Genomic DNA, 24,473 nt, shown 5'->3' on the forward strand with positions numbered 1-24,473 from the left:
AAACTCCCCTCAAAACACTAAATAAAGCTGGGCATACCACCCAAATATCCCAAAATATTCCAGTTTAACCGGGACAGTCCCATTTTGAGGGCTCTATACCACCTCTATTGAGCCAGCAATTATTCCAATAAAGCGGGCAGTTGGAATGTCCCGTACACCACTGTTTTGCAAAGCAGTGGTAAGTAGGAAGGGAAAGGGACAGGATCCGGTCCACTGGGCTGAATTGTGGACCACAGAAAAAGTTAGAAGTTATGGATTGTACATTTCCTCACCTGCAAACCAGATGGTCTTGCAAGTTGCATATTTTGCACCCTGTCTTTGTTCTTAATTATTTGTCAGCCTCAATGGGTTTCTATCTGCCACTGTTTAGTCCCAAAGGGAGTAATGCCTCGTCTTGAGTGCGCTAATGCTGTATCACTAAATACCAACATATGAAATCAAACCATACAACAAGTTTGGCACTCTTTGAAATATATTGGGGAACACAGACTATTATACTCACATTAGGGGGTATATTTACTAAAGTGCGGGTTTAAGAAGTGGAGATTTTGCCCATAACAACCAATCGTGTTCAAGCTATTATCTTCTAGAAGGTGCTAGATAAATGTTAAGTGAAAACTGATTGGTTGCTATGGGAAACCTCCACTTCTAATAACTCACACTTTAGTAAATATACCCCTAGGATTATTAACTTTTCATTCACAGATTTTGATGCTTTTACTCCTCTTTATCAGTTGCATAGGGAATGTATTTGTAAAGTAAATGCATTTTAATAAAACTTTAACAGCAATTTATAAATTCACCAATATATTGGAATAGATTAATTCCGTTAAATACAGTATGTTACCACTTTACTGTAAATGCTTTTAAAAGTCTCATTTTATTTTAAATGCTATTATCAACAAAGTCCAGCTATTTCTCTCCTCCTTTTTTTTGTTCGGGGAGTTTTGTTTGATGCAAGAAATTATGTGAAAAGAAAGAAGACCATTTGCTCATCACTGATGAACACAGAGAGGAACCATACTGTACATGTATCCTCTTAATTTAAATAAAATTACAAAGGAATTGTTCTTGCATAACTTCCAACAGTCCTGATTTTACAGTGCAGATCTTTGGATGCCAAAGGAGGCGTGGCCTGTTAAAAATCGTTTGTGATAGGATGATAAAATGTGTGTACCTTGGGCGGATGTTGTGCAAGGTGGTGTCTGATTTGGGGAATATTGTGCTGTTTGCTCTGCAAGGTTAGTGCAAACATTACAACAGTAGCAGCGCTTTTCATAATTACACTTATCTGAGCTACTGCTGGCTCTGTCACATAGAAAGATGCAGTCATGGTCCATAGGGGACTATAAACCTCTTTCCCTGGTCCAAGACATGGATCTCTATATACATACAGTAAGTCTTCCCCTGTAACCAGTCACTTCTAAGTCGTATTTGCCGACTTAGTTGCTGCCCTTAGTGGGGATGGAGGGTGGGGTGTTGGTGAGGAAAAGTGGTCAGCGCAGTGGAGGGGAGTGTGATGGCATCATTATGGCCACGTCCCCCTATACAATGTCATGATTACCAGAATTGTGGTGAAGTAAGTGCATTGTTCACAATGTCGACAGTCTGACAATGTTGTAACTTGGCACTCTGAATGTCGACAAACTGATTTCATACCCTGTGCAGAAGACCCATCCGAGATTATTATTCCTACACTGTCCATCAGCTACTTCTGAATTCTGGTTGGCTGTTTCTTAGTAACGTACAGTACAGGGAAACATTAAATGTGCCATAATTGCATCTATGCAGTGGCATTTTGTGCAATAAGCTGCCATCATTGCTGTATAGATTTGCTGTAAAATCACTATTCTGCCTGTCATATTTTAGTTGTAAACTCTTAAACCATCAATCATATCATGGGCGAGATTTCTTGATCTTACAACTAAATTAAAATGTAATTCACTGTTTAATTCATTTAGCGCTATTTGTCAGACGATATTTAAATGTCATGCCATTAGAAAACTCTGGAGGGTATTTGGTCATTTAACCTTGGTTATATCATTTCTTACATTTTGTTGCTTTAGAATTCAGGTGTATAGTTACTGTTATAGTTACTGTATTTATGCTCCAGGAATAGTTCCAAATTGTAAAACCTTGTCACTGGAAGTTTGTGTCTATGGAAATGTACCTACAGTATATTTCAGTATTGAGACCTGCATAATAAAGACATATTTTCTTTATGCTATATGCATTTATTTGTATTATTTGGGTTATTTGTTAATTATCAGGGAGTACTTAAAATGCAAACAATACCTTATATACAAATTCAGTATGTACAGCATGACATAATGGGGGTTGCAGCGATCCCAGGTCCTCCGAGACCAACATCGTACATGTTATAATTAGGTGCACTGACCACCAGCAAAGTACCGTATCTAAATTCTTCCAAGGGATCCATCACCTTTTGCTCTAACAACTGCAAAGCCAGAGTAGCGTATAAAGGGCATTTTTCTTGTTATATTTATGTTTTAAACTGAAAGTGACACCTAACATCAATTCTAGGGAGGAAGACCTGTGAAAATTGGACTCAAATTTTAATAGTATAAAAGCAGAAGGGCTTACACTTACCCAAACACATTTATCCAACAAAGAAGCTGCAGTTTAGGTGTGAAACGCGTCTGGTTTACGTTCATTTGATTTTCATATTAGACATTTGTCTACAAAGAACAGAACTTGAGTAACACAAAGAGCTTCAGGTAAAAGATCTAAGGGTTATCCATGGGAAACCGCAATAATGAAAGGACAACAGAACCCTGCTTGTGTTTTGTTTTTTAAAAGCTTGACTAGCGTAGAACTAAAAGGACTCTAGTACTAGTGAAGAAGTAAAAGGACACTAGCGCTATTAAAGAAGTACTTTTAAAAGGACACTAGCAGAACTAAAAGGACACTAGCACTATTTAAGAAATAAAAGGACACTGTCACTAGAGAATAAGTACAAGGACACTAGCAGAACTGAAAGGACACTTGCACTGAAACTAGCAGCCAAGGAGGACACCTGTGTTCTTGTTTCTTTTCCATTTACCATCACAACCAATACTGCACCACTCCCAGGAGAAAAGTACTGCCAACAGCATAGAGTCCTTTAAAACTATTGCTAAATGTTTAAACATAAATGACCAGGGAAGGGGGGAATAGGGGGATATAGTTTGAGCACAGGATATAATATATTGGATATAATTAGTCAAAAGAATAATGAAAATCCACAATTATAAATATCAAACCCTAGTATAGGTGTCAAGCAAAAATATTGTAAAGTGTGGAGGTGCTCCCCATGAGAGTATAGATAAACGTAGTATGGGGAAGAAGAAGAAAACTCTCTTGTTGGGGGCACTCGAATGTAAAGGTTATAATAAGAATAATATATAAAAAATAACTTTTATTAGATATATTTTAAAATACCAAAAACAAGTCTGAGCCTGTTACTTATTGGCATTACTGTTGGAATAACAGCTATAAATTATCACAAGCAGAACACGAACATACATAGAACATAAGACAACATATAATACAATACTTATCACAATTGTGTGAAGCTAAGTGGAATATTACAAATAGGTCTATAATTCTCTGTCTCATACAATATTGAGACCTATATAAAACATATACTAGTTCAATGACCTCATAATGTCGTCATAGCACAATGGCTAATCAGAATTACGGCAGAAGCATACAAGGAAATCTTCTAGAAAAGAATGTGATAATAACCATACAATATTCAATATAGGTTACGTGAGATATCACAGCACAATAACACTGAACAGTAATCAGAGAAATACAATGATAAGGGGGTCAGATGAAATAATAGCTGACCCTGCAAATATCAAAATGAATATAAGTAAATCACAGGTTGTAATGAGAGGCAGATCACACGTAGGTCGCCTGTGATGCCACCCAGGTACTTGTAGACAGTAAGGTTATAGGAAAAAGTAAAGCTACTTCTTTATGTGGAGTTTACAAAATAGCAGCTGCTGCATGCCATTGTATAGCCATTAAATGGCATGTGAGCGTACTATAATGGTACTCCCAGGGTAGGGAATAAGTACAATGAGTATCTGCTGTTGGACTGCATTAAAAAGAAGGTCCTGGTGTAAACATTGCAGGAACCTCTAATAGGCGCACCCCAGGTTGTAATGTGCCTCTCATTACAACCTGTGATTTACTTATATTCATTTTGATATTTGCAGGGTCAGCTATTATTTCATCTGACCCCCTTATCATTGTATTTCTCTGATTACTGTTCAGTGTTATTGTGCTGTGATATCTCACGTAACCTATATTGAATATTGTATGGTTATTATCACATTCTTTTCTAGAAGATTTCCTTGTATGCTTCTGCCGTAATTCTGATTAGCCATTGTGCTATGACGACATTATGAGGTCATTGAACTAGTATATGTTTTATATAGGTCTCAATATTGTATGAGACAGAGAATTATAGACCTATTTGTAATATTTCACTTAGCTTCACACAATTGTGATAAGTATTGTATTATATGTTGTCTTATGTTCTATGTATGTTCGTGTTCTGCTTGTGATAATTTATAGCTGTTATTCCAACAGTAATGCCAATAAGTAACAGGCTCAGACTTGTTTTTGGTATTTTAAAATATATCTAATAAAAGTTATTTTTTATATATTATTCTTATTATAACCTTTACATTCGAGTGCCCCCAACAAGAGAGTTTTCTTCTTCTTCCCCATACTATTGCTAAATGTTGGCAGCTATACAGGAGATATGTGCAAACATTTAAAGCACTGATAAAAAAAATTATACCAACCATATAAGGGTAAAATGTAGAAATAAAGTAGTAGTTTACTTTAAACATTAAATAGAATTATGCCAAACCGTAAAAGTGCTCACGTTCATGCTTGTGTCATTCACTCTGGCTTTGAGGATGTGGTCAAACCCGTCCGGGCTGGGGATGTATCATTAATATGTTATCTGTGTCGATCTTTGCAGCTTCTGTCCAATGAAGTCCCCCTTATATGCTTGACAACCATAGAGTTGAATGTTGTGCGTGGCTGTTATGATGATCCATCTCGAGAAGCAAACACATAAAAAAAACCAAATACTAGCTACCTCCTACTAGAAAATCAGAACATATTGGGTAATATGCCGATATGCGCAAATTATGTGATGATCTATGCAAAATATTTAATTACTGTATAATCAAACGCAAGGCATCAACTGTGACATGACCATGCCGCTTAAAGTTACACTTACATGCCATTTCGGAGTTGCATCCTAATTTAATAGGATGCACAGACGGTGTAATGGTTAGCATTACTGCCTCACAGCACTGAGGTCATGGGTTTGATTCCCACCTCGGCCCTACCTGTACTCCGGTTTCCTCCCACACTCCAAAAATATACTGGTAGGTTAATTGGCTCCCAACACAAATTAACCCTAGTGTGTATGTGTGTGTGTGCATGTGATAGGGAATATAGAGTGTAAGCTCCACTGGGACAGTGACTGATGTGAATGGCCAAATATTGTCTGTAAAGCACTGCGGGATATGTGTGCGCTAAATAAATAACTGGTAATAAATAAATAAATAATTTGGATACTTCCAAAGTTAGGAGGTAGGTTATAATGAACATCAATTTCTGCCTAGATATTGCACTGATTACATCTATTTTTGGTTTCAGCCTCTGTTTCATCACATCACAAATCTATGAGTATTACATTTTTATACTGTGTATATATAGTAATTTTTGACTAATGAGTATTATATGTTATTGTTATTATTATTATTATTATTATTATCCTTTATTTAATAAATAAATAATAATCTGTTAATCCATTTTTTATCTTAACAGATGAAGAAATTTGCCCATGCGAACATCCTGGTGGGAATGAAACACTACTATGATGATTTGGATTTTAAGAATATTATGGATTTTGTGCAAGAAAAGGTTTGTGACATTTTCACGTCACAATTTGGGGTGTTTGTGGAAGTGAACATATCTCCTATGCAAATTAGAGACCATTATTTTGTGGACTGGCTAATATTTTTGCTGTAAACCAATTTACTAGGAACCAGTGACACCAATGATGAAGCACAAGCCACAACGTGCTTCAATAAAATTAGCTAAAATGTCTGAAAATCACCATAATATTAAATAGAGGAGATATGAACCTTCCCACCAAATGCACATCACAGCCGCCCATGGAGCTCTACCTAAGGAAGGTATATAGCATGAAGTTTTACAGGGATTTTTCCACTTTAAATAACTTCTCTACTAAGTACCATCCAATCATAACAATAGTCCTTTGATCGAGAACCTTCCCATGTTTAAAACATTTTGCAATGACTGTATTGAATATCATTCATAGACCCTAATAGATGTGCCCACAGCCCAACACAAAGATTTTAAATCCATGTGTTCTGGGCGGCTACTGCTAGTGTAGTTCTTCAGTTTAGTAAGTAACCCCAAATGAGAAATGGGTTTAATACAGTAAAGATAAATAATAAAAAAGAACAGCAGATTGCATGAGATAAATACTCAAAAAAGCACAACAGATTGCATTAAGTGCTTATGAGTAAAAACACAAAAGATAATCAAAATTCATAAAAGGTTTATTTTATATAGAGATTAAGGTTTATCCTCCATCTACATTATTATCTTCATATTTTATTAATAGAGTGTCAACTTTTTCCACAGTCCTGAAATGTTAAGTCACACAAGTTTTTAATAATAAAAAAAAAAAAAATCAATATTTCAACGCATACAAAATGTGACTATTTGTCAAAATACGTTACTTAGCCAGGAATCCTGGGCCTATTATTAACACAATGCACATTGCAGACTGTGACGATATGAAAAGACAGTTATAGGCATTGCAAAACACTGAGACTTGTGTTAATACAAATGTGTCCTCATACACCTGGCCTCAATGCGACACGAGACACCTGGCGCAAGTTCTGTGTGAGTCGCCTGACGCTGAGCGTCTTTTTTGCGTCTCTATCACCTGAAAATGCATTTTAGCCGCAAACGGGATGCGACAAACAGCTTCACAAGACTGCACTTCATACTTGTCTACACTCCCGGAACTCGCAGGTGGCTCCCGATTTTTCGGGTAGCCCCCTGCACCCCAGGAAGTGTAGCCAGATCTACAGCATCCTGCCTACTTCCTAGTGAAGCAGGCAGGGTGGGGAGATTTAATGGGGAATTTGCAGGTCCGCAAGTAGGGGGCGGGGCACAATTTGCGTAAATTAGCCACACCCCTCACCGCGGCCCTTTTTGGTTTTTTTTAGAAAGGGGCAGGGCCTAATTATGCCACCAGTCTGGCCCCGCATTCCGAAACGGCCTGCAGCAGCAGCTCTACGGGCTGCTCCCAGAAAGGATGAAAACAAAGTTGGTAAGTACGCTGCACTCATTAATTTGATTTGCAACACTGATATATCTGTGTAGGACTGACTCTATATACAAAGCACAATGGACTTTGGCGCGAAAGAAAAAAAGAGACGGCAGCTGCATCATTACACTTCGTATACAGATTCAGTCGCACACATATATATGTACAAGTGTTGCATATCAAATTAGTGCAGTCTCGTGAAGCGGTTGTCTTAAGACACTGTTTCAGGTTATAAAGATGCTCGGCGCAAGCCGAGTCAGTCGGGACCTGGATCGCCGAGATAGGCTGTTTGGTGCGACTGCAGCAATACTCTATGAGGACACGTATGTATATTGCATTGACGGTGTAATAAATGCCTAAACCAAAGAAAAAGATTTGGGAACCTTTTTGTAACGATAGAGAAAGATTTGGGAGTTCTTTTTGTAACTATTTTTATTTCACGACAGTGCCTACGAGAATATGTCCAGAATGTGTCTTTGTAAATAGCATACAAAATAAAGAACATCCTCAAACCATACAAACAAATTTGTATTTCTATATTGTCTTAATTTACAGGATTTTTTTAAAGAGAACTCATAAGGGTTGAGAGACTTAAACAATTAAATGTATGTGGTAGGAACACTATGGTGATGTAGTGAAGGGTTATGAAGAGACACATATAACAGCTTTTACGGGCACCAGCACTATCTCAGCAATATAGCCGCTAGATTTAAAGCAGCAAATTCTTTTAAGGACAACCAACCTGCTTTTACCTTAAAACGAAATTGTCGCATTAAATCTAGAGACAGGTGCTGGCTATTAAATGTGGACCATGGTTTAAAAAGTATAAATAGTATATTACCTAAAAAAAAAAAAAAAGGAAAGTATCAGTTTTAAAGAATGCAATTTTTAAGGGTGGTACCAATGTTATAAATGTTTGTTCAGCTCCATAGAAATATCATTAGGGTGTATGAAGAGCACTGAAATCGAAGTGACAGTAAATAATTTGACTTCCCATTTAGTATTATTGAATTTTGAGTTGTCAGAAGTTGTGATTTAAAAAGAAAATTATATATATCTTAATTCTTTCATTATCTTGATTGGATCTTAGATGAATACACCTCTCTTACACTATGTTTCTGTGGGACAGTTTATGATTGAAACACCTGAGATTCATTGCTGTTTGCTCAGATAATAAGATTTTACATCCTGCCTTATGTTAATAGTGGAGGCCAATGTCCATAAATATCAAAAGGGGCATTTGGTATGTGAGGGACACAAGACCATGGGAATTTGGTTCTAGGTTAGAGGACTGTCCTTCCAAAAAGGACATTTGAGAATGGTGAATATCTGGTATGCTGGTAAGAGTTATTACCACACGGATATTATTATCTTTCATGTGTAAAGTGGCTTACGTATTATGTGTATATTGAGGGAGTTATGACACAAATGATACTGTATGACATGAAACAGAAGGCCTACTGTAGATGTCCCTGCCCAAATGAGCTTACAATCTAATGGATACTCACCATCAGGGGCATATCTATAATAACCCTGCACCCATAGTATTACTTACCACTCCGGAGTCCCACGTCGGTGGGGGGGTCCGGCGCTGTAAAAACTACTGGAAAATGGCCGCCGTGGCCATTTTCCCATCGTTAGCGCATGCGTAGTACAGGGAAAATGGCCACTGCGACCATTTTCCAGGTGACCTGTGCATTCTCTATAGACGCTGGGCACATTTTAGTGTCCAGAGTCTATAACTCCGGCGCTGGCTGCGCACAGCTCAGTGCGCTGCCGGACAGAGAGGAGGGGTCCCATGTCGGAGACTGCAAACGGGCCCCCTCCTCTCTAAAAACGCCCATGCTCTCCATATTACTGAATATGTGCCCAAGCAGAATATTAATGCTGCAAACTTCACATGAAACTAAATCATCTGAGAGAAACAACCTCAGAAGCCTGTAAAAGTCACATTTTGTGCATCTTAAATAAATGGTTGATTACACAAAATATATGGCCTGTACGTGGTTTTCAGAAGCATTAATCCACAAGCAAAGCCAGCTGCTAATGGCGATTTCCTCATAATGCATTGCTAGCGTGTAGCCGCAGCCAGGAAATCCATTCTCTGTGTCAGAAGGTTCTGTCTCTAAAATGAATCAGTTGTTATGGCATTCCCTGTTATTCAAATACTGCCAGGGTCCTATCCTCCTGGGTATGTAAGACCATTTATGTTAATATGTGACATTCTAAAATTAAACTAGCACATTGGTGACCATGATATAGTTAAAAATAGCGCCCAGCACACAAGGGAGTATAAAGGTTACATTGTATAATACGATGTATGGCGGCTAAAGTCACATTGACTGTGTGAGTCATGTGGCTGATTTTAATGTAATGTTACATTTTAAATGAATGACATGTCTGGCAGCAACATACCCCTGACCCATTTATAATGCCAGCCTCTGCGTGCAGGTTAGCCGAGATAGGGAGACGGAAACATCCTAATCACATAATCAGAGTGTTCCTCTGTATGCTGCTTCACACGTAACACCCTCCCCAAAACTGATTTACTATTTCACACCAATGAGCCTCCACAAATTACAACATAGGGAAGCCGATCCCCTGATCCCGGACTTTTTTGAATCCCAAAAATATTCCGGATTATAATCATTAAATCACATGTATTACGGGATTCAAAACACACTGTGGATTGGGCCGGGGTCAATGGGATAATAATACTTACCTTCTCGGTTCCGGTTGCATTAACCGGTCACCTCAGGCTCTCCCAGCTGTAGAATAGTCCCATGATGGAGTTACTCTCAGTCCCTGGTAGGCTGGAAGCACACTGCACGGTGACATCATCACTGAGCGGCGCACTTCCAGCCAATCAGTAACTGAGAGCAGCCACATTTCAAGACTCCAGTTCTTCTACACAGCTATGTGACTAAGGTAAGTGAAAGGAGGGGGGTATGCTAGGGGGAGACAAAGGGTGAAGGAGAGCAGGGGGGAGGAAGAATATCTTTGTACAATTCAATCAATGGAATGAGATCTTTTCCCTGGATTACAAAAATGGGGTGGTATTGGCTTCCCTAGTACGGAGCATACATCCATCACCTGTTTGGACATTGGGCAACTTAACATACTTTGTGTTCACTATCACTTACAGAAGAAAAGGATATGTACAAGGACATGAACTCTCTCTGGGCAATTAACCATTTGAGATCTCAGCCAAAACAAAAACTATCCACCCCCTTTGCCATTTTTCCACATTTTATTTTCTTGCACCATGGAGTCAAACTGGTCGATACAATATGCTCAGCTATGCCAAATATAAAAACCTCAAAAGTGTTTTTCAGAATTTGTCACAAATGGAAAAAAAAAGCAACAATGAATTACATACAGTATGTATTTACTTTTGTTTGCTAAGAATATACCTATATAAACATTCAGAGGTCACATTATTGATTGGAGTCCGCCTTTGTGTACAAATGAAATGTTTCAACCAATTTAAAAATAATCTCCTTAACAAAGAGAGAGAGAGAAAATTTGGCACAACTGTGAATTTGCCTCCAACAAGCCGTCCTCCAGGAACTGAGCATCTCTACGATATGGGGTTCACTAGTGGTTCCCCATTACCTAATAGAACTTGAGCAATATTGCAAAGAAGAATAGTCAAAAAATGTCAGTGCCCAGATGTACAAAGCTGTTAGAGAGAGACACAGATTTACAGCTGTGATTACAAATATTATAACAAGGGACTTATATATCTGGTTATTGTTGGTTATTTTATTTGTACTATATTAAGCAAAGGTTTTAAAGTTTTTTTTTTTATTTATTTAGAATTACAGAATAAAAACAATTTGATTTCATGATGTAAGAAAATAAAATTTAAAATATATCTCAGTTGTCATGCTACTTATTTAACCACTGTAAAGCATGAGTTCTAAGGGTCCTCCTAACATTAGGGGTCCTCCTAATATTTGTTTTATCTGTTTAATATTTTTAAGTTATAGTCCTTTTTTTATTATTATTTCATTGTTCTATGTCTCTTTTGTGTATGTGTGTTATGTTACTGTAATGGTGCGTACACACTGGCCGATAAAGTGGACGACTGAACGATAACGATATCGTTATCGTTCAGTCGTCCACTTTATCGTCCATTTTTAACCCCAAAAAGATGAACGATGACGACGACGCGTGTTCCCGCGGGTCGTTCGTCATTATCGTTCATCGGGCTGACATGCAGGCCAACCTGACGATCTCGTCAGGTTGCTGCATGTCAGGGAATGGGGGAGAGAGCCCGGCGCTGAACGATATCGTTAATGATATCATTCAGCGGCTGTGCTCAATGTCATGAACGACATTGAGCACAGCCTGCCGGGGACAACACTACACGATATCGCTCAGGGAGCATATCGTGTAGTGTGTACCCACCATAAGTGTTGACAGTATCTGGATAAAATATCAACAATTAATAGATCGACACAAGGTGGTCGACATGCGATAGGTTGACAGAGACAAAAGGTCGGCAGTGCAAAAGGTTGACATGATTAAAAGGTCGACAAATTCAAATGGTCGAAAACGTTTTTTTTATGGTTTCTCAACATTTTTATGGTTAGGTTTAGACTGCCAAAGGGGACTTATAGGCACTAGGGGGAGGGTTAGGGTTAGGCACTAGGGTAGGGGTGGGCTATAAGCGGCCCTCCAGCTGCTGTAGAACTAAACATTCCAGCATGCCCTGCCACAGTTTTGCTATTTGGCCACGTTGAAACTATTGCAGGGCATGCCGGAATGTGTAGTTCAACAGCAGCTGTAGGGGCACTTATTGCCCACCCCTGCACTAGGGGCATGGTTAGGGTGAGGATTAGGGTTTAACTGCAAAAAAACAACAACACTGTTTTGTGTCGACCATTTGCATGCCGGCCATTTGATCCAGTCGACAGGTTAACCGTGTCGACCTTTTTAAGATGTCAACCTTTTGTCAGTTGACCTATTGACTGTCGACCTTTATATTGACAATCTATTATATCACACCCAGTGTTGGCACATTCTTTTTTCCCGTCTGTGTTTTCTGTCTTATTTGGTTCCCCACCTCTGCCTTATTGCTACGTATGCAAAGAGGTATGGGTACTTTTCTGTAGGTTTCCTGTGCTCTAATAGACTAATGGCATGGCATGCATTTCAGCAATATCGCCTGCTAGTGCCACCTCTTTTTTTACGGTGGAATTTCCGGAGGGTTTTCTAACAGTTTGTGAAAACACAAATTAATATATCTGACTATTTGTATTCCTGACATGTAAAAATTTGGAAATTGTGCCTTATATTAGTGGTGATTCTCTAGCAGTTTTGCCTTTAGTAAATTGGGCAGTTTATAACCTAGAAAAAAAAGACACAATGAAAGGCCACCATAATTTAACCAAATTGCTTTGTGATAAATTTATCTTGTAGGGGTCTATTTATCAAGCAATTATAACCTTTTATTTTCAAGCATTTATTCTGAAAAAGGACTGATCACTGCTATGGGAAAACTTAACTAGCGGCTCGCCACAGATACGAGCATAGATGTCTCACGTGGTGCCTGTAATTTTGCACAACACTGCCTCCCCATAGCCCTGTAAACTGCATTAAGCAGAGAAAAAAATTATAATGCCATCTCGGAGAGGCATCATGTTTTGCTTATAAGTCTGCAATCAATGGTCCACGCTAAAGTTAGTATTGTGCATGCCTGAAATCAGTATTACGTATGGACAGTCTGGCTGAAATTTGTAGTGTTTTCTGTACATGTGCAACCTTATCGGCTCATGCAGGCCCATGATTGATGCGTGCAGCTGTTTATTGCATATTTATGGCCTCTCCTTCTGGTACATGAGGGCAGGAGAGTCCATTTCTAGACAGTGAGATTAAATAGACGGTAGCCTAGAGTTTTCTCTAGTTGCTCTCCTCAATACAACTAGACATGGCCTCTAAGGCTCTGGATTTGTGAATGCAGCAATGTACCCAGACATGCCTGAGACACTCCTATAACACGCAACTGAAACAGGTCCCAGTCACTTTTCCCAAAATGCCCAGGGATCGCCAACCCCTTTGCAAGGGCGAATTAACCCATATGCCTTTGTGAATGCCATTGGACACCTGGGTTCCCCCGTGCTTAGTAATGGTTTCCTGGACATTTCGCACATGCGCAGTAGCAAAAATAATCGCTCAACTGCGAGAACATTGAAACTGTGTCCATCTTTGAATCAGGCCCATAGTCCATGTCCATCAGTGCCTCAGTCAGCAGAATGGTTAGGCAGAGCCTTCAGCAGAGATCAGATCAGTGACATTTTCAAAGTCATTTTGCTAAATATTCCCCTCATTCCATACCTGGCTGCTGAATTTGACAGGTACTGAAGGAAGAACGTGTCCTTAAGTGTTTGCAGTTCTACCCCAACTGCACTGCATAGCAGAGCGAGTCTACCATCATCTCCCAGCTCTATTCATAGATACAGTGCAGATTGACAAAGCAACAGCACAGCTTGCAGATTGCATGGGCGGAACTTCTCACCTACAGGAAATGGATTGTTCTGCCACAAATCACTAGTACAGTGAAATTTACCCTAATTTCAATCATCTTTACCTAACACCCTGAGGCAGAACTAGCATCATGACTATACTGTAAATAAAACATATCTAGGTTCTAAGCTTGCCTACTCTACTGTCTCTGTTAATAGTATAAACTACCATTGCATTTATAAGCAAAACTGTAGAATTGTACGTTAAATATAGACTGGAGATGTAGGAGCTTGTGCAGTCTGACAGATACTCTCCCTTATTTATTTTTGCAGTTTTCTTGCTGTGGAGGAGATGAATTTACAGACTGGGGGGTGAATCCTTATCATTCCTGTAACAGCACTGGACCTCTATCCTGTGGAGTCCCATATACATGTTGTATAACTGGAAAGGTAAGACAAGTACCAGGATTGCTCTTCAATATAAATACAGGTTGAGTCTCCCATATCCAAACATTCCGAAATCCGGAATATTTAGAAATACGGCATTTTTTTTAGCATGACTGAGATAGTGACACCTTTGCTTTTTGATAGTTCAATGTACACAAACTTTGTTTAAGGCACAAAATTATTACAAATATTGTATAAAATTACCTTCAGGCTGTGTGTATACATGAAACATAAATGTATTCTGTGTTTAGATTTGGGTCTCATGCCCAAGATATTTCATTATAGTATGCGATTATTCCGATATCCAAAATACTCCTGGTCCTAAGCATTTTGGATATGGGAGACTCAACCGTATAGTCAATTTCTAATATGAAGAGTGCTGGCATGTTAAGCAGAATGTCATATACAACAGTTTGTTATAATGTACATGACTAACCACACATGGTGCCAGTTTTCTACTGTAACAGACTCTGGCAGTCTTGTCGGACAGTGGAACAAACCGAGTTCCAGCGAGATATTCCTTACTACATCACAATAGCATCGGTGCAATAATAACCCGGCATACAGACTCTGTCTTATCTACATAATTTTACTCTTACAGTTGCAAAATAACAAAACTGACATTAAAGTTGTTGATGTCTGGGCTCTCACTAAAATATATCTTGGCAGAGTTTGGGTGCTGGGGCCCGTACAGGTGCCTCTGTGTGCATGGACAGCATTTAAATTGTTGGCCCCCATCCCATATACCATTGTAATATCAAATTGATGCTAATACTGTGTTTATGTGCATATACATCTTTTTTTAAATAAACATTACTTGTAATCAGTGTGTTAATTAGAAAAGTGTGTATATTATAAGTAGGGATGTGCGCTGGACCATTTTTGATGGATTTGGATTTGGTTCTAATTCGTCGTCCGGATTTGGATTTGCCAAACTGCGGTGACTGGATTTGGATTTTTTACAAAAATTGACAAAAAAAGCTAAAATCACATCAATTGGGTTTTTTTTTCTTCCTAGAGTGTTATTAACCTCAATAACATTAATTTCCAGTCATTTACAGTCAATTTAACCCCCCTCACAGCTTATAATATTGTTTTCACCATTATTGGCCAAAGGTTGCAGTGAATTGACTGGTTACTAAGCGACAGAGCAGTGGCACAGACACCACAGAGGGGTCTATTTACTAAGCAGTGTTAGGAGACAGAGTGAAAAGTGATAAGGTGCCAGCCAATCAGCTCTCAACTGTCATTTTTCAAACAAAGCCTGTGAGATGACCGTTAGGAGCTGATTGTCTGGCACCTTATCACTTTTCTCTCTGTCTCCTAACACTGCTTAGTAAATAGACTCCAGAGTCACAGTGCTTGTATTCACAGAGGGCTATGGCCCATGGAGTCACGGTGCTTGTATACACAGAGGGCTATGGCCCACAGAGTCACGCTGCTTGTGTTTTTTATACACACAGGGCTATGGCGCACAGTCACGGTGCTTGTATTTTTTATACAGAGGGCTATGGCCCACACAGTCATGTGCTTGTATTTTTTATACAGAGGGCTATGGCCCACACAGTCACGGTGCTTGTATTTTTTATACAGGGGGCTATGGCCCACAAAGTCACTGTGCTTGTGTTTTTATACACAGAGGGCTATGGCCCATGGAGTCATGGTGTTTGTGTTTTTTATACAGAGGGCTATGGCCCACACAGTCATGGTGCTTGTATTTCTTCTTCGGGGTCCATGGGGACCACAGCCATTACTTTGGGGTATGAATCCCGGCCACCAAACAGTTAACACAAACAAGCTCTCTGCTCCCAGGATGCACCGGGGTTCCTCCTCATATACCCCACCCCCCTGCCTCAGGCAGCCAGTTCTTCCTGTTTGGTGTGTACACCACATAGACAGTGGGACTGCTGGAGCAGTCCTGCAGACAAGTAACTAAAAAAAATTAAAAAAAGAGAGATTACTCTCTATCTCAGCGGGTGGTCTGAGCTGTCCTAGAAGCAGCCTCGCGCCTGATCGGAGACGCACCAGCCACGCGCCACACCGCTAGCCTTGGCAGGTCCATGGCTAGGGCTTCGGCAGGGTCTCTCATGCCCTGGACCGCACCTGGATCAAGGGGATGGCAGTTAAGCGGGTGGTTGCGGCGGCCGCTGACGCCGGAACCACGTGGCGATCAGGCCTCCGGCAGTGAGACTGACCAGAGGCGCGCTGCAGTCGGGAGGCATACAGCTTGTTTCCTACACTAGACCGCCGGGATATGATGTTTCTGACCAGCCGTGGCTTGTGGTGGCGGCCAGGTCAGTTTACCGGGCAGGTCCAAGCAGCATAGGGGAGGTACACTTCCCCGGCAGCCCCTCCCTAGATCCACATGCTAGTTCAGTACTCTGGCGCAGTGATTGTGGGTTGCTCCCCCCAGCCTCCATATAAGGCAGCCAGTGTGTATGGCAGTTGCTCTCTGATCGCTGCTGCTGCAGAATGCTGGTCAGTCTCCCTGTATACCTTGCCTACTGCTGGTTCAGATTTTACAGGGCTCTATCCTACCTAAGCCTAGGCTGATTGTGGTAGTGAGAGCTTATATGCGTATGACTCATAGAAGTGTTTATGCATGACATGTGATTGTTGTTTATGGATACTGTTTCTTCTGTAAAAGAACTGTAATTCCTGTATACTGTCACTGTCTCTCCCCTTCCCTTGCTACAGGTGTGCGGGTTGAGAGTAGAAAGTAGCACATATACACTCAGAACCTTGGCATAGTTGACATGTCTAAGGAGTCTAAGGGTCAGGCGGGAGCCCCGTTGCTGATATCCTGTATAGCCTGCAAGGCAGGCTTGTCCCCACAGGACTTTCTACAAAATGGGCTTTGTGGGAAGTGTTTTAGACAGCCACCACACCAATTAACTCTGCCTGTTACAGGCCCTGAGCCCCCTTGGGCATCATTTTCTCAAGTTATGGCTCAGGTGGCGGAGCGGCTGGCTGCCCCGGTACCACCGGTTTGGGGTTTGCCTCAGCAGATGCATCCTATGCCCATAATGTTGCCGCCTTGGATGGACCCTGGTGCGGGTAAGGTTATGGCATCATCCTCGGGGGTTTTTCAGCCTCCACAGGCTGTCAAATCAAAGCAGCCTAAATCTAGGCGCCATTTACCTTCTCACATGGGTGACTACTCCAGTGCCTCCGAGGAGGAGGAACAGGCACCGGACTCTTCACAGGAGTCTAGCTCCGAGGAGGGTGATGATCATTTCCCAGTAGCCGATGTCCCCTTTCTGATAAGGGCTATGAAATCGGTGTTATATATCGAGGAAGGGGATCCTCCACTTAGGAAGGTCCCCCTGTTCAAGCGCCAGAAGGTGGTTAAGGCAGAATTCCCAAAGTCTGAACATTTATCAGAACTTATGGAGGAAGCGTGGGTCTGTCCGGATAAGAAAAGCCATCCTTCTAAAAGAAAGGCGCTTCTATATCCTTTTCCAGCAGAGGACTGTGCCAGGTGGGAGAATCCACCGTCAGTTGATGCACATGTGGCGCAGCTGATTAAACGTACCACTCTGCTAATCCCAGCGGCTTCGCTGAAGGAAGCCATGGATAGGAGACTGGAGAGTTGCCTCAAATCAATCTTCTCGCTGGCAGGAACGGCCACCCTTCCAGCTATGGCCACTGCCTGGGTAGCAAGAGCATTGAGGAATGGGCCAAAACTTTAGCGGAGTCTTTACCAGATGCCTCTAAGGAGCAACTGGATATGATCTCCTTTATTAGAGAAGGGGCCTCTTATTTGGGAGATGCCGCCTTGGATGCAGGGATCCTTTCCTCCAGGGTTTCAGCGGAGTCCGTGGTGGCACATAGGATTCTCTGGTTAAAGGATTGGAAGGGAGATGCCGGGTCCAAAAAGGCCCAAGAAACCCTTACATTCACAGGGGGTGTTCTTTTTGGTCCAGAATTGAACAAAATTGTAGCCTCCATGGCAGTCTCAAAGACGGCAGTTTTACCATCAGCAACCTCGTCTAAACTGAGAAGGGCATCCTTTTGGGGGTTTCGGCCGCAGGACAAGGCCAAGGGTCAGCCGTCAGCGAGATTTCCACCAAAAAAGGCAGGACCCAGGAAGCCCTGGCAGAACAAACGTCCAGGATCTAGGGTCCAGGATAAACCAGTGTCCTGATGGGACGGGCCTCCCTCTGGGGGATCCCAGGGTGGGGGGCCGACTACTTCGGTTCTCGGAGCCCTAGCACCTCACGATGGAGGATGCCTGGGTTCGAGGAGTTGTCTCCCGAGGGTACGCCCTGACGTTTTGGTGGACACCTCCTCAAAGGTTTTTTTGTGTAAACCCACAGGACGGTTCAGAAAGAGCTTTGTCCCTTCAGAAAGCAATTCTTGCCTTACTAGCATTGGAAGTAGTGATTCCGGTGCCAGAGAATCAGTTCCGAGAGGGGTTTTACTCCAATCTGTTCTTGGTTCAAAAACCAAACATGTCGTACCGGCCTATTCTGAATCTGAGAGAGCTCAACCAATTTGTTCGAGCCCCCGGGTTCAGGATGGAAACATTGTGATCGATTGTGTTGGCAATGGAGCAGGGGGACTATATGGTATCCTTAGATATACAGGATGCCTACCTCCACATACCAATCACACAGGCTCATCAAAAATGTCTTTGTTTTGCGGTAGGAGAGGAACATTTTCAGTTCCAGGCCCTACCTTTTGGCCTGTCCACAGCCCCTCGGGTATTCACCAAGGTGATGGCGGTGATGATGGCATGCCTCAGACGCCAAGGCGTCAGGATTTTGCCTTACTTGGACGATCTCCTCTTGCTAGGGCAGTCCCCGCAGCGGTTACAGAATCATTTGAGGCTGACAGTATCATGTCTGTACAGTCACGGCTGGATCATAAACTGGCAAAAGTCGTCACCCTGTCCGGTACAACAAATGTGTCATTTGGGAGCAAGATTGGACTCCGTGGTGCAGAAAATATATCTGCCGGAGGAGAAGATTCTTGCCTTACAATCATGAATATGCAGGTTGCTTCACAACAGGCAGATATTTCCGTTCTAGTGGCCATGCAAGTCTTGGGGTCGATGGTGGCCACCTTCAGGATTGTGAAATACACTCAATTCCACTCCAGGCCACTGCAGCAATTAATTCTGTCTCGCTGGGACAAGGATCATCGCACGATCAGGTCTCAGTTGCTGCATCTCTCTCCAGAGGTGCGGTTGTGCAGACAAAGCATCTCAGGCAGGGTCGCCCCTTTTGGGTGTCGGATTGGACATTGCTCAAAACCGACGCCAGTCTTCAAGGTTGGGGGGGCGATGACGGGGTCACACACTTTCCAAGGAAAGTGGTCAGTGGCGGAAAGCCGGCTACCGATAAACATCCTGGAACTAAGAGCTATATTCAAAGCTTTAGTGCAGGCTCAGGAAATCTTAAAGGGCAGGCCGGTGCAGATACAGTCGGACAATCGCACCACGGTTGCCTACCTAAATCATCAAGGGGGCTCAAGGAGTCGGGCTGCCTTGGCAGAGGTATCAAAAATCTTGGCATGGGCAGAGACTCATCTTCCCACGATATCTGCCGTGTTCATTCCGGCGATCCTGAATTGGGAGGCCGACTTCCTCAGTCGGCAGGAGACAAATGCAGGAGAGTGGGCCCTACATCCACAGGTTTTTCAGAACCTTGTGGACAGGTGGAGTCTACCAGAAATAGATCTGATGGCGTCAAGAAGGAACAACAAGGTTCCCAGGTACAGATCCTGGACAAGAGATCCGAGAGCCGAGTTTGTAGATGCACTGACAGTAAAGTGGCGTTACAAGCTTGTATATCAGTTCCCCCCATTTGCTCTTCTTCCCAGAGTTGTCAGAAAGATCAAACAAGAGGGCAGCACCATGATATTAATAGCTCTGGCATGGCCAAGACAGCACTGGTTCACAGATCTACGGTCTCTCTCCATAGACACTCCACGGCCTCTGCCATTGAGACCGGATCTGTTGCTACGGGGTCCCTGCTGGTACCTGGATCTTCATCGGCTATCTTTGACAGCATGGCTCTTGAGGCCTCCGTCTTGAGGAAGAAGGGGTTTTCCGAGTCTGTTATACGGACGATGCTGAAGGCACAGAAACCATCCTCAGCCCGTATATACTATAGAATTTGGCATACTTTCTTTCAGTGGTGTGAACTGAAAGAGTATGACCCACAGAAATTTCTGATATCCAGAGTGCTTGATTTTCTTCAAAGCGGTCTGGAAAAAGGGCTCCGCCTGGCCTCCTTGAGGGTACAGGTGTCTGCTCTTTCAGTCTGGTTCCAACATAAAATTGCTCTGAGACCAGATATAAAGACCTTTTTTCAGGGGGTGTTGAGGATTCAGCCTCCCTTTGTTCCCCCGGTTGTTCCGTGGGACTTGACTCTAGTTCTGAAGGTTTTACAGGCTCCTCTGTTCGAGCCTTTAAATTCAATAGACATCAAGTGGAAACAGTATTTCTTCTTGCTATGGCATCTGCACGTAGAGTGTCGGATTTAGCTGCGCTATCCTTTCGTGACCCGTTCTTGGTATTTCATCAAGATAGAGCAGTACTACGTACTAGGGAGGGTTACCTTCCGAAAGTAGTGTCTAAATTTCATATTAATGAAGAAATAGTAGTTCCAGCATTTCAGGGCACTAGTCTCTCGCCAGGTGAGGCTTCCCTGGATGTGGTCCATGCTTTGAGAATTTATGTGAGACGCATGAGCAAATGGAGGAAGTCTGATTCACTTTTTGTGCTTTATGGTTGTCATAAGCGTGGCTGGCCAGCCAATAAACAGACACTGGCCAGTTGGATTTGCATGGCAATTTCTTTGGCTTATACACAGGCTGGCATGCGGGTGCCGGATACAGTAATGGCACATTCTACTAGGGCGCCGGGGTGCTTCTGCTGAGCAATTATGCAGGGCAGCCACATGGTCTTCCATCCATACCTTTGTCAAATTTTATTCCTTTGACACTTTTACCTCTCAGGATGCCTCCTTCGATTCTCCTCTCTTCCGAGAGTCAGGAGCGTCCCCGCCCGTAGGGTTAGTGCTTTGGGATATCCCTAACGTAATGGCTGTGAACCCCATGGACCCCGAAGAAGAAAATAAGAGTTATGGTATGACATACCTTTGTTAACTCTTTTTCTTCGAGGTCCATGGGGTCCACAGGACACCCACCCAGACGCACCTGTAGTTCTGGGGGAGGTTTCCGTAAGTTTCTTCTCTTGAGAGTCTGGACTCATGAGTATGGGTTTCTTCTTTCTTACCCTTTGTTTGTCTCCACCTGCTTGAGCTTGGTAACAAACTGGCTACCTGAGGCAGGGGGTGGGGTATATGAGGAGGAACCTCAGTGCATCCTGGGAGCAGAGAGCTCGTTTGTGTTAACTGTTTGGTGACCGGGATTCATACCCCAACGTAATGGCTGTGGACCCCATGGACCTCGAAGAAAAAGAGTTAACAAAGGTATGTCATACCATAACTCTTATTTTTTTTATACAGAGGGCTATGGCCCACACAGTCACGGTGCTTGTATTTTTCATACAGAGGGCTTTAGCCCACAAAGTCACTGTGCTTGTGTTTTTTTATACACAGAGGGCTATGGCCCACAGAGTCACGGTGCTTGTGTTTTTTATACAGAGGGTTATGGCCCACAGTCACGGTGCTTGTATTTTTTATACAGAGGGCTATGGCCCACAAAGTCACTGTGCTTGTATACACACTTACACAGTGTAGTACAGCACCAAAAAATAAATTTTATTTTAGATTTTTTTACACACAGCCAGTCAGTATGCCCCCTTTACACAGTCACAGCCACTTGTGAGTCTCTGGACACAGCCACTTAGCAGAGTATAGCGCAGCATCAGCGTGCAGTGCCCCCCCTATACTGCCCTGCACCTAATTAGCAGAGTATAGCACAGCAAAAGCGTGCAGTGTGTCCCCTTATACAACCATGTAGCCAGCCAGTGATCATCAGCGTGCCCCACATGCAGAGTTGCGCGCAGTATGGAGCATGCAGGAGAAGTGGCGCCGCGTCGCAGGACTCGGCGCCTTATGTAGAAGCGAACTCATGCCTCTCGCGAGAATTTGGCACTCTCGAGAGATCCGACGTCAGGGTGCTGACATCGGCCTCGCAGTGGGGAACCAAGTTGGCAGGAACACCCGAGCCTCAGCTCGGGTGGACTCGGATCCCCACTGTTCTGAGCGGTTCGGATTCCACAGAATCCGAACTCTAATTATAAGAAACTAGCAACCTACCCCGGCTTTGCATGGGAGCAATTTCATTTTGCCACAGCCCCCTGCATCTCATAACAACCTATGCCATGTCACCACAGTCCCCTCATTTCACTACAGCCCCCTGCATCTCACAACACCGTCCTGCTTCTTACTCCTGCCCCCTGCTGCTCACCACAGCATCCTTTATTTCACCAAGCCCCTTGCATCTCCCCACAGGCCCCACATCACACTGGAGAGGGAGTACTTCACGGTGGAGTAGTGGTGGCCGAATCCGCCTGCATGATTAACCATGATGGTTTTGTTCTGATGTTAAAGTGCAAAACCGTAAGATTGCGATCTATTGTGTACAATGTGATACACATTAGCAACCGTATCGTATGATCGTAACTATCAACCATTTGATAACATCGTATGGAGAATTTCAAGGGAAATTGTACAACACATCGTGACGTTTCAATATAGCACCGTGTATGACCAGCATTAGTTTCAGATGCTGTTTTGCTGTTTCAGCACCATGGACAGCTCTTCTACTGCAGCTTGGTGCAAGATTTTGTTCTGTGACTGCTTCACTAAAATCACTGCTCGGCTCCCTTTTGTCACAGATGAATGATTCATACACCTAAACCTTCTTTGTATAGAATAGTGAAAAGCCCATCAAAATCTGTTTCTTATGAAGAAATTCAGCAACAATTATTAAATAAAGTAAATTTTGTTTATTTGTCATTCTTAGGTTCAGCTATGTGGTGGTGGACAGGATTGTGCTTCTGTGTGTTCATATTTTATGATTGTCAGTCACCAGCAACGGTTTTGCTTATCACATTGACCATAATTTTTTTTTTGTACTGGACCACCAACCTGTGACACCCCTACAGGCACCCAGTTTGGGAACCTCTACCCTACATTATTATGTTGTTGGGTACATATGGATTTGTTGTGACCTGTATAAAAGCAGTGAGCATTCAGCCTTCTGCCAATGGATGGTCACAGAAGTCCTTGGTGATCACTAATATCTACTCTATCCTTCTGTTTCAACCTCCCTTCCCAGAGATCCCCGAGGAGAGGTCTCAAGGGGCTTATGCAGGAGGCGTGACAACATGATTTAGTGCCTGATTCAGAGATGGACGCGATGCCTATACTTACGCAGATTGAGCGTTTGTTAGCCATTGCACATGTGTGTAAGCTGCACTGCGCACACGCAGCAATTGAATTGCGATTACGGTCACATAGGGGAGTCACTCACAAAGTGAGTGACATGTAGTCACCGTTTTTGGGAGGTAACGGGGGGTAGTTAGAAAACTGCAGGTCCCGTATTAAGCACGCTGTGCATCACATGGACAAAAGTTAGTTTGTTTCAATCGATACTCACATATTTACTAAGAATTGTGTCTGTTGATGGTGTATGCAACCGTGTTTGCAAGTGTGTGTTCAGTCGTATTTGGACTGAAAACAATAGACCTACCTGTCAGCAGCATGTTTAGCAGAAGCAGTGCTGCACAGATCCACTCTCCCCCCCAAACATAACCAGCCCCGGACCTCTGAGCCTGTTCTAGTAGAGGAAAATTGTGGGAAAAAACGATGGGGGGCTCCCCTTATTTTCCTTTAACCAGCACCGGGCTGAACCAGGGTGCTTACACTACAGCAGGAAGACGCACAGCATGGGGTCCCCCTGTCGTATTGTACAACAACCCCAAACTGGTCAGCCCAGGGCTCTTCACTGCACTCCTAGAGGTGGTGGATGCAGGGGTAATGGTGTAATTAAAGGGTTAATATTGTTTTTCACAGTGGGACTATAATTCCCTGACAGCCTGCCCTGCAGCACCTGTAGAGCTACAAGTGCCAGCAGGCCGCATGCACCGGTACCCTCACTGTGGAAAAAGTATTTAAAATAATAACATGACACATATTGAAGGTTTCAGTATTTTATTACACATTCACTCACTT

The 24,473-nt window shown here is 42.6% G+C and overlaps 1 protein-coding gene across 2 annotated transcripts in view; it reads left to right on the top strand.

Moving 5' to 3' along the window:
* Positions 1-24,473, top strand: part of LOC148525572 (tetraspanin-15-like) — a 240,495-nt gene that overhangs the window by 130,658 nt on the left and 85,364 nt on the right. The window contains exons 4-5 of one of the 2 annotated variants that reach the window (XM_088470888.1): positions 5,863-5,958; positions 14,206-14,322. In XM_088470888.1, the coding sequence (XP_088327014.1) occupies positions 5,863-5,958; positions 14,206-14,322 (213 nt within the window). The remainder of the gene's footprint in view (positions 1-5,862; positions 5,959-14,205; positions 14,323-24,473) is intronic. The other variant, XM_088470889.1, reaches the window with a different exon arrangement.

This window comes from Taudactylus pleione, unplaced genomic scaffold, assembly GCF_031769625.1.
Source record: "Taudactylus pleione unplaced genomic scaffold, aTauple2 ptg000105l, whole genome shotgun sequence".
NCBI classification, from domain to species: domain Eukaryota; kingdom Metazoa; phylum Chordata; class Amphibia; order Anura; family Myobatrachidae; genus Taudactylus; species Taudactylus pleione.